The 15,942-nt window shown below is 39.9% G+C and overlaps 2 protein-coding genes across 2 annotated transcripts; one reads left to right on the top strand and one right to left on the bottom strand.

Annotated features, from left to right (window-relative positions):
• Window positions 1-5,530: 5,530 nt before the first annotated feature.
• On the bottom strand, window positions 5,531-9,747 carry LOC311489511 (uncharacterized protein). The gene is made up of 2 exons (XM_084546626.1): window positions 8,731-9,747; window positions 5,531-8,283 (listed from the first exon to the last, which is right to left on the bottom strand). Exons 1-2 carry the CDS (start codon window positions 8,900-8,902, stop codon window positions 7,028-7,030), a joined length of 1,428 nt encoding a protein of 475 aa, XP_084402752.1. The 5' UTR covers window positions 8,903-9,747; the 3' UTR covers window positions 5,531-7,027.
• Window positions 9,741-14,560, top strand: LOC311489512 (uncharacterized protein). The gene is made up of 2 exons (XM_084546627.1): window positions 9,741-11,055; window positions 12,566-14,560. Exons 1-2 carry the CDS (start codon window positions 10,884-10,886, stop codon window positions 13,651-13,653), a joined length of 1,260 nt encoding a protein of 419 aa, XP_084402753.1. The 5' UTR covers window positions 9,741-10,883; the 3' UTR covers window positions 13,654-14,560.
• Window positions 14,561-15,942: the final 1,382 nt, after the last annotated feature.

The raw sequence follows: 15,942 nt of genomic DNA, 5'->3' as shown, positions 1-15,942 counted from the left end.
AGATGCATACCTCTGGAAATGTCAGCATTGGACGTTTTGTAAATCTCTATCAGTTGGTCTTTATATAACATTTAAACTATATATTGAAATACGTCCACTGGCTGCGGTTGTTGCTCGCGTCATCACAACATCCTGTTTCGGCCGTGTTGTTTCGGTGATAAAAGTCTTCTTTGGCCGAATATTCGGTGCATCCCTAATTTAGTTCTACTCACCTATTCTGTGTAACTTTATCTCGGGTTTCCAGGTGATATCCAGCAGTCTGCGCTGACGATCGATCTCTTCCTCGTACTGGACGACAGTTCTTTCAACGACTCTGAATATTTCTTCAGCAGCAGCAGTTAGTCGCTCGATGATCAACTCTCTCAAACTCTCAGCTGAAGACATTGTTACTTCAACAGCTCTAATATTTATCTGGACACGACGACACGACACAACCGTCTTCCAGCTCAGTCCACAAACACAGAAACACAACAACACTACTAACGGAGTTTAAAAAACAAACCACTTCCGCCTGGTGTCCCACGATAAAGGTCCGACAGGGGACGAGAGTTAACATTTTGTTCCGCTATCTTTTTAAATCTCTCATTTCGGATCATATCGTCATTTTCTAGCAGGAATATTAACTCTGCATTCCCCAAAGACAAAGGTCAACAACAGTCCACTAACATCATATAGGCCTCTAATCCAATCCAATGACAGGCATGCACATTTAGAAAGACAGTCAGGCTGTGTGAAGAGATCCTGTATTTTGAGTATCTGATATTCGAATTACATGTTATAATATCAAATAACATTCTAGTCTCGTCTCATCAGCAGAAAAGCATCTTCTTTAAGAAAATTGAAACTACTACACACGTTTTCCGTTTTGTTGTGTCTCTTTGTCCTTCTAGACCTCCCACAGCAACAGGTTCTCACTGACCAGCAGCTCTGTAACCAGGAGTGGAACTCCAGTCTGGACCAGGAGGAACCAGAACCAAACAGTGACCAGCTCCTCTCTCCCATCTCTCCAGTAGCTGAGGACTCAGATCAGGAAGGAAGCAAACATGTAGACTCAGGATCAACTAGAAATGTAGAGCTGAATCCAAAGAAGAGACGTCACAGAGACACAAGACACAGTAACAATGTAGACAACTCTCCCATGTCAGAGAGTCAGTGTGATACTGACACAGGTAGAAAGTCTGTAACATGTGACGTCTGTGGGAAAACCTTTAAATATTAGTCCAATACGAAGAGACATTACAGGTGAGAAACCCTATTGTTGTAAATTTTATGGGAAAAGTTTCACGCATAATAGTGGTTTGATTTCTCACACCAGGATTCACACAGGCGAGAGTACGTATTCTTGTAAAACGTGTGGAAAAATATTTCTTATCTGGTCATCAATGACAGACCATATGACAGTCCACTCATGATATATCTGAAATGTTTCAGTTAAAGTAGGGATTGGACCGGACACATTACAGAGTTCACACAGGTGAGACACCTTATCATTGTGAAACATGTGGGAAAACCTTCAGTCAGAGGTGTAGCTTAGTTGTCCACACAAGAACTTACACAGGTGAGAAACTGTACCTTTGTAATATCTATGAGAAAAGATTTTATGATTTATCTGCATAAATAAAGTATTTGACAATCTACTCAGATGAGAAACCGCATTGTTGCAGAATCTGTGGGAAAACCTTCAGTAACAGTAGTAATTGAACTCTACACATGAGAAGTAACACATGCGAGAAGCTGTAGTCTTGCAAAACATGGTAAAAGTTTCAGTCAGAGTAGTAATTTGAATTTGCATATGATGACTCACACAGATGAGAGACCATATTGTTGCAAAACATGCGGGAAATGATTCATTTCCAGTAAGTATTTGACTTCACACCATGATCTTTAAGAAATATGTGGTCAAACCTTCAATCAAAAGGATAACTTAAATATACACATGAGAAGTCATCGCCCTGAAACATCTGTTGGAAAAATATATCTCCAATGGTGAACTTCAAAAAACATGTCAGATCTTTATCTTTAACAGTATAGCTTCTCTTCAAGTCTTCTGGAGTTAAAACTCTAATCTAAGATCTAAACTTTTAGATTCATGTTTCAAGTCATGTTTATTGTCACTTCCACAATATATTAATAAAAACATCCAGAGGTGTGGAATACTGTTTCTCCTAGTCCCATTGTGCTACATATTTGCTGCCAAGACACATTGACTTACTATAACTGCTACTATTGCTTACAGTACCCCCCCCCCCCCCCCCCCCAACCAACCAACCAACCACCCACCACCAAAGGAATAACAACCATTCAGAATTTCTTAGTTAGGTTCTCTTTACTTCCAAAATAACTGCTGCAAATAAATAATTTTACATTAACAATGGCACCAAACATGAAAAGAAGGACATATATAAAATATATATATATTCTACTGAAATGCATTTTTGATTGAACCATCATACAAAAATATTGCACACATTAGTCTTTTATATAGGCCTATGTGTCACTGGAACATTTAAAATTCAAAACTCTATTTTACTTTAAAAGAGGTCTGATGAGGCACAATAAAATAATTCTGTACATAATTTGAGAACTCTGTGAATATGAAAATATACAAACACTGAGATTGTGTTTTTTTTTTTTTTTTTCTAATTGCAGTTTCACCAACAGATGTAGCCCTTGGCCTACGAACCTCTTGAAAATGACCGCATAGAACAACAACGAAACTTATCTAAAGCGGTCTAATTTGGCAAAATCACATCACGTTCAGTTGCAGGGTTTTTCTAAAGTTCACCTTACCAAGAGCCGTTTCCCACTCATCATTTCATTACGTTGTGAAAGTGTCACTTGTAGCGTTACCTTTTCACTACACATCGTTTGATTATAATTGGTAACAAACGCCAAAAAAGCGTCCTGAAATGCAAAGCAAACTAGGCTAATAGGCTAACGTTACTTACCTGACTATATCGCTGATGGTTAAAAGAAATAGCAAGCCCAGTTTAAGCATAATCAAACATAGCATTGCTAGATGACTAACTGATAAGTCTACCGTGCAAAAACGCAACACAGGTTCTCTTTTATTTATTTATTTATTTATTAATTACAGTTACAGTAGCCCACACAGCAGCACAGGTTCGCGTGGTCGTCGTCAGATTTGGAAGTCGCTGGAAAGGCTCTTTCGAGGTTGTGTCTTTGAGTCGACTTCAGTGAGGCGCCTTCAGTGAGGCGCGGTGGTTTATGGGATGAGTAGTTCCTTCTCTCGGAAATGAAAATATGTACACTTCACTACTCTATCTACTACACTACAACATATTACAACACAGAAATACAAATAGATGATCTAAACTGAAGATACACAGAATCTATAAGTTAAATTATGTGTTTTTTACAGGAAATTAATGGATGCATTGAAAATGAACTACACTGATCTGTAGAGTTTCCATTTTGACCAGGACTCAGGGGAGGGGTGGTGTTGTGAGATATGTGGAACATGTTTAGGTGACGAGAGTGGTTTGAAAATCTACATAAGATGACATGCAGTTAAGAAGCATCACCCCTGTGACACCTGTGTGTCAGGGGTTTTGTAGCATCAGGAACCAAATGCAGGACACAGGGATGAGGCAGGAATAGGAAACAAAACAAATTTAATGAAAACTTATGAAAGATAACAAAAGATGCTGCAGGGATGGTGGAATAATCCAAAAACATCCAAATACAGATAAGGACCAAAACCAAGACAGAAACACTGGAACACGAGGAAGCATGAGTGTAAGACAAACAGGGTAACATCACAGACCAGAACAGAGGTAACATAGCAGACGTCTCAACAGAGAACAAAGGGAAAGGCCGAGCTATACATACACATGGGCAGGGTGGTGACAAGGCACAGGTCAAACGAATGCATACAAGGAGAAACCAATCCAACAATCAAAGGGGGAAAAAAACAGGAAATAAAACAAGACAACACCATGAAAGAACTTTACAAAATAAAACCAGGAAAGACAAGGAAAACCAAACAGGACCACAGAAAATATCCAGAACTCAGAACCATGACATAGTGGGAATAGATTTCGTGTTCATCAGAAAGGACCCCACAATCATTTGTGAGAGTTGAGAGTTTGGATCCTGGTAGAATATGTCTGAGAAAATTTCATGGAAAGTGCTATGAAACCCCCAAAGAGAGTTCACAAATATATTTATGTATTTTGTTTCACATGCTAGCTAGCTAGTGCTAGCCTTGTAATACCACTTTTTTACCATAAGATGATGAACAATAAGACAGTGTAGCATCTTGTTTGCCCTCAGGTCAACATGAGAGGGAGAAGTATCCAATATAATCCAGTATGCAGAGTGGTATTTGGATTATTCCTATCCTGTAGCATTGTGTGTTGAGGGTAGACGTTAACACTCGCCCCTCAGATGTCTGACCTTTGTCATTTTTTTCCTTCACCTCAGTTATATGTGGATTGTGAACTCTGATGTTAAAGCTAAGAAAGACTCAAGTCTCCTTCCTGTAAGATGGAGTCTTTTATTTGTTTAGAGTGTTTCATTTGATGTTTTGTATGTATTCTTTACTTTTCTAGTTTTAAGCTTTAGAGGTAACACTGGCAAACTGTAAAAGATGGATGACACAGTGTTATATAAATCATCTTTCTTTAGTCAGAGAAGTTTCATCGTTTCTTTCAAACTGATGGATTCAATGATGAATGAACTTCGAGAGTCATCAGTCTCACTGGTAGTAATGCAGACAATGATCAGTGATGTTGTTTTTCTCATCCCATGTATAGATTTTAACCATACAGTTCTGTAAAGTGAGCATGTAAGACGAGTAGATTCACACTGAGGTCTGAAGCTCAGTGTTCATCACAGCTGTACAAAGATGTCACTGACATCACAAGTGAAAGTAGTCACAGTGCTTCAACTGAACAATCATATTTACAGAACTGCAGAGTAACTGAGTACATTTACTGAGACAGATGATGGTTCTCACTAAGAAGTATACACTTACTATATATTTTATAGTATCTTTGAGAAAAAAAGGAAGTATTGATTTGCTGGCTTGATGATGAAGGAAGAAGTCTCTAAAACACTCCACTGACCAGCCCCAATAACAACACATCAAAGACAGAAGTGAACAGATAGCTGAGATTCATTTTAAAAACTTGATTAGAAGAGCAAGCCAGTAAGACAAGATCACCATCCCAACCATGAAGCATAGGGGTTGCAGCTTCATGTTGTGGGGGTGCTTTGCTGCAGGAGGGACTGGTGCACTTAGATCTTGGTTTGGATCTTCCAAACCGGCACTGACCCAAACATACTCCTCAAGGACAACAAAGTCGAGGTATAGGAACGACCAACACAAAGTCCTGACCTCAGTCCAAAAGAAAACATCTTGTAGCCTACATTTGACTCACTTCATAAAAAACAAAACAAGTATACAAGTTATTTGAGAAGAAATTCAACATTTATTCTTTAGTGAAGTTTCTTATTGTCATATATTCAATTCAATTCAATTCAATTTTATTTATATAGCGTCAATAACAATACAAATCGTCTCAAGACGCTTTACAAAAACCCGGCCTGAAACCCCCAGAGCAAGCCTGAAGGCAACGGTGGCAGGAAAAACTCCCTTTTAACAGGAAGAAACCTTGAGCAGAACCCAGCTCATATGGAGGGACCCATCTGCCTAAGGCCAGCCGGGTACAGACAGAAGAAAGAGAGAACAGCAAAGAGAGAAGAGAAGAGAACAGCAAGATAAACATACATCTGTCATAGATACACATATCTGACTAAAGCGTACATGTGGAATCTTATGATACAAACTGATGATGTTACATGACAGTTTGAAAATGTAAGAGGAATCATAGGCAGGTTGGAGAATTGTTCATTCAGGTAGGAGTGGATAACTGCAGGATTCCATGAAGACTGGGCAGGATGAAAACAGTTTTCCTTGTTGCTCTGATAGTGAATGATGATTGCTGGTGAAAATGTCTTTTAAACTTCCTTTAATGTTAACATAAAGGTCAAATAAAACAAGTTAAAAGGTCATAACTATTTCAGTCAATAGAAACAGAGTAGACATAATATGTGTTACGGAAATTATTTTATCAACAATGACAGAGTCACTGGAGTCTCGATTTAAAGTTTTACTTGCAGCAAGGAGTCGACACATGCACTACAGCAAGTACAGAATCCACATGCAGTAATAAGGTTACATTCATTTTTCTATAGTAGACCTAGAGATGGTTACAGAGAGACAGCCTTGCTAGGGAGAAACCAGCTAGTCATAATGAAGGAGCTGTAGACTTGGTGCATCGGTGCCTCATCTGTGGGACCTTTCCTCTTCGATAAAATAAGAAGAGGAGAGTAAATATTTTGTGCGACAGTTTAACCTTTGTATTTTTACAACATAAACTCAAGTGTCAGTTAGATGGTCGTCACAGGCAGAGAGAGGTGTCTCCTTTCATCTGTTTTAACCTCATCTAAGAGAATAATTAGATCAGATGTCTGGCACAACATTCAAACTGAACAAATTCTGACATGTTTTTTTACAAGCTCGTCTTCCCAGAGATGTTTTCTTTCCCACAGATGTTTCAGGAAGACGACCCCTCACCTGTGTGAGTCCTCGTGTGGGCAATTAAAACAGATCTGTAAAACTGGAGGTTTTACCACAGAATTTGCAACAATATGGCTTAGATAAGATGAGATATGGTTTATTTGTCACATGAACAGGTATACACAGTACAATGCCCAGTGAAATGTATTTTTGTACCTGCAGCCAGTATTAAAAAAGTATTACAGTAAAACAGTAATAAATGCAGACAACACACAATCTAAACAATATAAGTGTAAATGTAAAACTGAGTGAAGTAATATAAAATACAGACTGTAAACTTGAAATGTAAACTTAGAGGGGGTAGCACGTATATATACACATTTACTGTATTGTGAAGTTGTGCAGTGGTATTGAGGTCCAGTTTAAGGTTCAGAGTGGAGCAGATGGATGGCATGTGGACAGAAACTCTTCTTCAGCCTCTCAGTCTTTGTCCTCAGGCGGAAACGCCGGCCTGATGGCAGTAGAGAGAAGAGAGAGTGTCTGGGGAGACTGGGCAGTTCCAGGATCTTCTTGACCCTTAACCTTAAGCTTCTGGGCTGTGTGGATTTTTTTATGCCTTGATAATGCTGAGATGTGAGAAAATGTTTTCCCACACACTTTACAAAGGTACGGCTTCTCACCTGTGTGGGTCCTCACGTGGACAGTTAAACTAGCTCTTTTACCGAAGGTTTTCCCACATGTTTCACATGAATACGGCCTCTCACCTGTGTGAGTCCTCTTGTGGGAAGTGAAATGAGATCTTTGATTAAAGGTCTTACCACATGTTTCACACGAATACGGTTTCTCACCTGTGTGAATTCTTATGTGGATAGTTAAAATAGATCTTAGTCTGAAGGTTTTCCCACATGTTTCGCATGAATGTGGCTTCTCACCTGTGTGAGTCCTGATGTGTTTAATTAAATAACTATTGTAAATGAAGGTTTTCCCACAGAGTTTGCAACAATAAAGATTCTCACCTGTGTGGATTCTGTAATGGACTTTCATTGTGTATTCACTCTTGAAGACTTTTCCACAGACGTCACATGTTACAAACTTGATACCTTCTGGCTCTGGTTCAATGTGAACACTTTCCTCATCAGCAGGAGTCTCCATCAAGGAATCAGTCTCCTGGTTCACTACAAGATATTCTCCCTGCTGACTGATGTAGAGTTCCTCCTGTTCCTCTGTAATCTGTGGTGGTTCTGGTTCCTCTGGTTCCTCTTTCATCTGTGGAGGTTCTGGTTCCTCTGGTTCCTCTTTCATCTGTGGAGGTTCTGGTTCCTCCTGGTCCTCTTTAATCTGTGGAGGTTCTGGTTCCTCCTGTTGCTCTTCCATCCGTGGAGGTTCTGGTTCCTCCTGGTCCTCTTTAATCTGTGGAGGTTCTGGTTCCTCCTGGTCCTCTGTAATCTGTGGAGGTTCTGGTTCCTCCAGTTCCTCTTTCATCTGTGGAGGTTCTGGTTCCTCCTGGTCCTCTTTAATCTGTGGAGGTTCTGGTTCCTCCTGGTCCTCTTCCATCCGTGGAGATTCTGGTTCCTCCTGTTCCTCTTTAATCTGTGGGGGTTCTGGTTCCTCCGGTTCCTCTTTCATCTGTGGAGGTTCTGGTTCCTCCTGGTCCAGACTAGAGTTCATCTCCTGGTTACAGAGCTGCTGGTTCCTGAGAACCTCCTCCTCTGTCCAGACATGTTGCTGTGGGAGGTCTGGAGGGACAAAGAGACACAACAGAAATGTTACTAATGTGATGACAAGAAAACACAGGTGACATTTAAACTGTAAATTTAATACGGAACAACGACACACTGGCTGCTGCCAGTAAAGTCAGTCCACACTACAACAGACCTTTTCCAAGAACTTCCTATCTAACCATTGTTAATGTTTAGTGAATCATGGAGAATGTATTTTGAGTGTTTCTTGTAGCACACCAGTGAAGATAGATCACAGTGACAAACATGTGCTACGGTGGCTAGGCTAACCACATCCATGTTAGCTAGCACTGAGTAGCAACAGTCCATGTAGCGTTAGCTGTGCTAGTTAGCCTCTTAGCATGTTATCAGTCTTGTAGCTGAGTGTCTTTCCTCTGTGTCTTCTCCATACTGTGTGTTTCCATTCATTAGTTACTTCATTTAGACCATTCTAGTTCTACTCACCTATTCTGTGTAACTTTATCTCGGGTTTCCAGGTGATATCCAGCAGTCTGCGCTGACGATCGATCTCTTCCTCGTACTGGACGACAGTTCTTTCAACGACTCTGAATATTTCTTCAGCAGCAGCAGTTAGTCGCTCGATGATCAACTCTCTCAAACTCTCAGCTGAAGACATTGTTACTTCAACAGCTCTAATATTTATCTGGACACGACGACACGACACAACCGTCTTCCAGCTCAGTCCACAAACACAGCAACACAGCAACGCTACTAACGGAGTTTAAAAAACAAACCACTTCCGCCTGGTGTAACACTATAAAGGTCCGACAATGGACGAGAGTTAACATTTTGTTCCGCTATCTCTTTAAATCTCTCATTTCGGATCATATCATCATTTTCTAGCAGGAATATTAACTCTGCATTCCCCAAAGACAAAACAAACGTCAACAGATTGATTTAACTTCTGTATTATTTGAAATGAAGTCTAAGTTTATTCACCCGGACACAGTTGTTGTTTCATATTCATATTTGTTTTTTACAGCACAATAACAAATTTCCTTATGGGAAACAAAAAAAATGTTGTCATCACCATCTGATCTAATTATTCTCTGAGATGAGATGAAATATCATTTTTTTTTCAGACAAAACATTCTGCGAAAACAACCCACTCATCCTTGAGCATAAAATATCGAGCCTGAACAATAAACAGAAAAACAGAGCTGAATCCAGCTGTGGAAAAACCTTTAAACATGAATCCAATATAAAGAATTCATGCAGGTGAGAAACCGTATTGTTGTAAAATATGTGGCACCATCTTCAGTCATAGCGGTAACTTCAATGTAAACAAGGCGTCACACAGGTGAAAAACCATATCTCTTCAAATCATGTGGTAAAAGTTTTATGCTGCATTGTGGTTTTATTTCACACATCACGTCTCACACAGATGAGAGACCATACCTTTGTGAAATATGCGGTAAAAGATTTACTGCCTTGTCATCAATTAGAAAACATACGACAATCCAATGAGATAATAAACCGCTTTCTTGCACGCCGTGTGGGAAACACTTCAATCAAAGTAGCTTTTGACTAAGCACATGAGGACTCACACGGGTGAGAAACTGTCGTCCTAAAACAAAAAACATGACGATTTTTTCAGTTTGAATGCTGTGGCAGACTTCTGATCTAATTATTCTGTGAGATGAGGTTAAAACAGATGGAAGGAGACATCTCTCTCTGCCTGGGACGACCATCTATATGACACTTGAGTTTACAACAGGATTTAGAGAGGACCACTTTACGACCTCCTTTGTTTGTCAACCTAAAGTTTGTACAGGAGCCACAGGACAAAGAGAAGACAAGACAACCAGACTGTGTTTTAATGGCGAGAACTGAAAGAACATGCTGTGGGAGGTCTGGATCGACAAAGAGACACAACATAAATGTTACTAATGTGATGACAGGAAAACACAGGTGACATTTAAACTGTAAATTTAATACGGAACACCGACACACTGGCTGCTGCCAGTAAAGTCAGTCCAAACTACAACAGACCTTTTCCAAGAACTTCCTATCTAACCATTGTTAATGTTTAGTGAATCATGGAGAATGTATTTTGAGTGTTTCTTGTAGCACACCAGTGAAGATAGATCACAGTGACAAACATGTGCTACGGCTGGGCTAACCACATCCATGTTAGCTAGCACTTCGTAGCAGTTGTCGAGTAGCCAAGTAGCCAAAATCGCTTCAGCCAAATGTACCCACTGTGAAGGTCCGGAAGTATCAGTTGTGCTGTAGACCATCTACTGTATAAGGAAAACATAATCTTTTTATACAGTCAATGCTGTTCAGTAAAATAATAAAAAATCTAAAACTTCTAAAAAAAAAAAAAAAACAATCAATATGTTGATGTTTGTTTTATATTTGGGGAATGCACAGTTAATATTCTTGCAAGATTACATGATCTGAGTAAAGATGCAACGGAACAAAATGTTAACTCTCCTCCTCTGTCGGACATTTATCGTGGGACACCAGGAAGTGGTTTGTTTTTTTAAACTCCGTTAGTAGTGTTGTTGTGTTGCTGTGTTTGTGGACTGAGCTGGAAGACGGTTGTGTCGTGTCGTCGTGTCCAGATAAATATTAGAGCTGTTGAAGTAACAATGTCTTCAGCTGAGAGTTTGAGAGAGTTGATCATCGAGCGACTAACTGCTGCTGCTGAAGAAATATTCAGAGTCGTTGAAAGAACTGTCGTCCAGTACGAGGAAGAGATCGATCGTCAGCGCAGACTGCTGGATATCACCTGGAAACCCGAGATAAAGTTACACAGAACGGGTGAGTACATCCAGAATTAGGGATGCACCGAATATTCGGCCACCGAAGACTTTTATCACCGAAACAACACGGCCGAAACCGAATGTTGTGATGACGCGAGCAACAACCGCAGCCAGTGGACGTATTTCAATATATAGTATAAATGTTATATAAAGACCAACTGATAGAGATTTACAAAACGTCCAATGCTGACATTTCCAGAGGTATGCATCTGTAAGTACACAGTTATAGCCATGAATGCAGTGGTACTAATAATTGTCAGAATAATTTCTTTCGGTGTTTCGGTTTCAGCCAAGAAGTTTTTATTTTTATTTTTTTAAATTTCGGTGCATCCTTAACTAGAATGGTCTAAATGAAGTAACTAATGAATTGAAACACACAGTATGGAGAAGACACAGAGGAAAGACACTCAGCTACAAGACTGATAACATGCTAAGAGGCTAACTAGCACAGCTAACGCTACATGGACTGTTGCTACTCAGTGCTAGCTAACATGGATGTGGTTAGCCTAGCCACCATAGCACATGTTTGTCACTGTGATCTATCTTCACTGGTGTGCTACAAGAAACACTCCAAATACATTCTCCATGATTCACTAAACATTAAAGGGGAACTCCGGCGCAAAATTAACCTGGGGTTAATAACACATGTGTACCGAGTTCGACCGTTCTCTGGTATTTGTTTTCATGCATTTGTTTTGTTAGTCAAATGTGACCAGTTTTCTTGCAAACCGCTATTTAGCGTATAACGCTAGCCTTCGGGGCACACCGACACATAAAAAGAAATCGCTATTTCTATACCACTAACAAGGCTCACAATATCACCACACTTACACGGTAGCATAACTAGGGTCTCTACATGTAAACCGAAGCATTGAGAACTTTGCAAGTATACAGGTAGTTTATTAAAAAAGGAATACAGTACCGTTCGCGTCCGGCTCGCATATCCAAGCGGGCGCCATCTTGGGGAAACTGAACACTCTTCGTTCAGTGCTCTCAGTGCTTTCTTCCGGCAACAGACAGTTCAGATCCCCAAGATGGCGACCGCTTGGATATGCGAGCCGGATGCAAAGTTCTCAGTGCTTCGGTTTACATGTAGAGACCCTAGTTATGCTACCGTGTAAGTGTGGTGATATTGTGAGCCTTGTTAGTGGTATAGAAATAGCGATTTCTTTTTATGTGTCGGTGTGCCCCTAAGGCTAGCGTTATACGCTAAATAGCGGTTTGCAAGAAAACTGGTCACATTTGACTAACAAAACAAATGCATGAAAACAAATACCAGAGAACGGTCGAACTCGGTACACATGTGTTATTAACCCCAGGTTCATTTTGCGCCGGAGTTCCCCTTTAACAATGGTTAGATAGGAAGTTCTTGGAAAAGGTCTGTTGTAGTGTGGACTGACTTTACTGGCAGCAGCCAGTGTGTCGGTGTTCCACATTAAATTTACAGTTTAAATGTTTTCTTGTCATCACATTAGTAACATTTATGTTGTGTCTCTTTGTCCCTCCAGACCTCCCACAGCAATATGTCTGGACAGAGGAGGAGGTTCTCAGGGACCAGCAGCTCTGTAACCAGGAGAGGAACTCTAGTCTGGACCAGGAGGAACCAGAACCTCCACAGATGAAAGAGGAACCAGAGGAACCAGAACCTCCACGGATGAAAGAGGAACAGGAGGAACCAGAACCTCCACGGATGAAAGAGGAACTGGAGGAACCAGAACCTCCACATATGAAAGAGGACCAGGAGGAACTCTGCATCAGTCCACACGGAGAACATCTTGTGGTGAACCAGCAGACTGATTCCTTGATGGAGACTCTTGCTGATGAGGAAAGTGAGCACGGTGAACCAGAACCAAACAGTGACCAGCTCTTCTCTAACAGCTCTCCTGCAGCTGAGAGCTCACATCAGGAAGGAAGCAAACATGTAGACTCAAGATCAACTAGAAATGCAGAGCTGAATCCAAAGAAGAGATGTCACAGAGACACAAGACACAGTAACAACGTAGACATCTCTCCCATGTCAGAGAGTCAGTGTGATACTGACACAGGTAAAAAGTCTGTAACATGTGACGTCTGTGGAGAAACCTTCAGTTGCAATAGTTATTTAAATAAGCACATGAGAACTCACACAGGTGAGAAGCTGTATTCTTGTGAAACATGTAGTAAAACCTTCAGACATAGATGTACTTTAATTATCCACATTAGGACTCACCAAGGTGAGAGGCCGTATTCATGTGAAACATGTGGGAAAAGCTTCGGTCGAAGATCTGCTTTAACTAAGCATATGAGGACTCACACAGGTGAGAAGCCCTATTCATGTGAAACATGTAGTAAAACCTTCGGTCGAAGATCTCATTTAACTGTCCACATGAGGACTCACACAGGTGAGAAACCGTATTCATGTGAAACATGTGGGAATACCTTCAGTCGAAAATCTACTTTAATTTTTCATATGAGGACTCACACAGGTGAGAAGCGGTTTTCATGTGAAACATGTGGTAAGACCTTCAGTCGAAGATATAATTTAACTTCCCATATGAGGGCTCACACAGGAGAGAAACCCAATCCGTGTAAAACATGTGGGAAATGTTTTAAGTAGTATTTTAACTATCCACATGAGGACTCACAGGTGAGGGGTCATCTTCCTGAAACATCTATGGGGAAAAACATCTCTGGGAAGACGAGCTTATAAAAAACATGTCAGAATTTGTTCAGTTTGAATGTTGTGGCAGACATCTGATGTAATTATTCTCTGAGATGAGGTTAAAACAGATGAAAGGAGACACCTCTCTCTCTGACTGGGACGACCATCTAACAGGACAGGGAGAAGATAAGACAACCAGACTGTGTTTTAATGGCGAGAACTGAAAGAACATGGCTAACAAAACAACTCTTCCAGAGACTGCAGTACCATGTAGAGAAACTGACAATGTATCAGTGTGATGAAATCCTTCTGTTATTGACAGATTTGACCAGGATACCATAATCTGTATTCTTTCCTCTTGTCTGTCTCTCACACATAAACACACACCATCTTCCTCTCTGTCCTCTCAACTTGAGATAAACCAGCCAGATGCCAGTCATCAATAAGGGACACATTCCTGCAGTGACTTGACACTAGTTACCTTTAAGATCAACTCATATCTTAATCTGTATGTTTTAATAGTTTAAATGGGTTTAACCCAGATAATAGTCTGCATCAGTTGTTTTCATGTGTTTGGCTGCAAAACTTGTTCTTATATTTTTATTTTTATATTTCAGAGAGTCACTGAGTTATAGACTTTTTTAGTTAATGCATATTATATCTTCTCAATGTTTCTATTGACTGAAATAGTTATGACCTTTTAACTTGTTTTATTTGACCTTTATGTTAACATTAAAGGACGTTTAAAAGACATTTTTACCAGCAGTCATCATTGACTGTCAGAGCAACAAGGAAAACTGTTTTCATCCTGAATATGTGACAATAAGAAACTTCACTTAAGAATAAATGTTGAATTTCTTCTCAAATAACTTGTGTGCTTGTGTTTTTTATAAAGTGACTCAAATGTAGGCTACAAGGTGGTTTCTTTTGGACTGAGGTCAACATATTATGTCTACTCTGTTTCTATTGACTGAAATAGTTATGACCTTTTAACTTGTTTTATTTGACCTTTATGTTAACATTAAAGGAAGTTTAAAAGACATTTTCACCAGCAATCATCATTCACTATCAGAGCAACAAGGAAAACTGTTTTCATCCTGCCCAGTCTTCATGGAATCCTGCAGTTATCCACTCCTACCTGAATGAACAATTCTCCAACCTGCCTATGATTCCTCTTACATTTTCAAACTGTCATGTAACATCATCAGTTTGTATCATAAGATTCCACATGTACGCTTTAGTCAGATATGTGTATCTATGACAGATGTATGTTTATCTTGCTGTTCTCTTCTCTTCTCTCTTTGCTGTTCTCTCTTTCTTCTGTCTGTACCCGGCTGGCCTTAGGCAGATGGGTCCCTCCATATGAGCTGGGTTCTGCTCAAGGTTTCTTCCTGTTAAAAGGGAGTTTTTCCTGCCACCGTTGCCTTCAGGCTTGCTCTGGGGGTTTCAGGCCGGGTTTTTGTAAAGCGTCTTGAGAAGATTTGTATTGTTATTGACGCTATATAAATAAAATTGAATTGAATTGAATTGAATATATGACAATAAGAAACTTCACTAAAGAATAAATGTTGAATTTCTTCTCAAATAACTTGTATACTTGTTTTGTTTTTTATGAAGTGAGTCAAATGTAGGCTACAAGATGTTTTCTTTTGGACTGAGGTCAGGACTTTGTGTTGGTCATTCCTATACCTCAACTTTGTTGTCCTTGAGGAGTATGTTTGGGTCAGTGTCGGTTTGGAAGATACAAACCAAGCTCTAACTTCCTGGTTGATGTTTTGAGATTGCTTCAATATATCCACACAATCTTCCTCCCTCAACTGTTTTCTGAAGTGCACCAGTCCCTCCCATATCAAAGCACCCCCACAACATGATGCTGCCACCCCTATGCTTCATGGTTGGGATGGTGATCTTGTCTTACTGGCTTGCTCTTCCAAGCAAGTTTTTAAAATTACTTCATTGATAATCTCAGCTGTCTGTTCACTTCTGTTTTTGATGCATTGTTATTGGGGCTGGTCAGTGGAGTGTTTTAGAGACTTCTTCCTTCTTCATTAAGCCAGCAAATCAATACTTCCTTTTTTTCTAAAGGATACTATAAAATATACAGTAAGTGTATACACCTCTGTAAATATGATCATTCAGTTGAAGCACTGTGACTACTTTCACTTGTGATGTCAGTGACATCTTTCTGCAGCCTTGATGAACACAGTTTACTGAGCTTCAGACTTCAGTGTGAATCTACTAGTC

Source organism: Chelon labrosus, assembly GCF_963514085.1.
Source record: "Chelon labrosus genome assembly, chromosome: 6".
In the NCBI taxonomy this organism is placed as follows: domain Eukaryota; kingdom Metazoa; phylum Chordata; class Actinopteri; order Mugiliformes; family Mugilidae; genus Chelon; species Chelon labrosus.
Note: the sequence above shows the minus strand (reverse complement) of the source record. Positions and strands in the feature narration are given on the sequence as shown.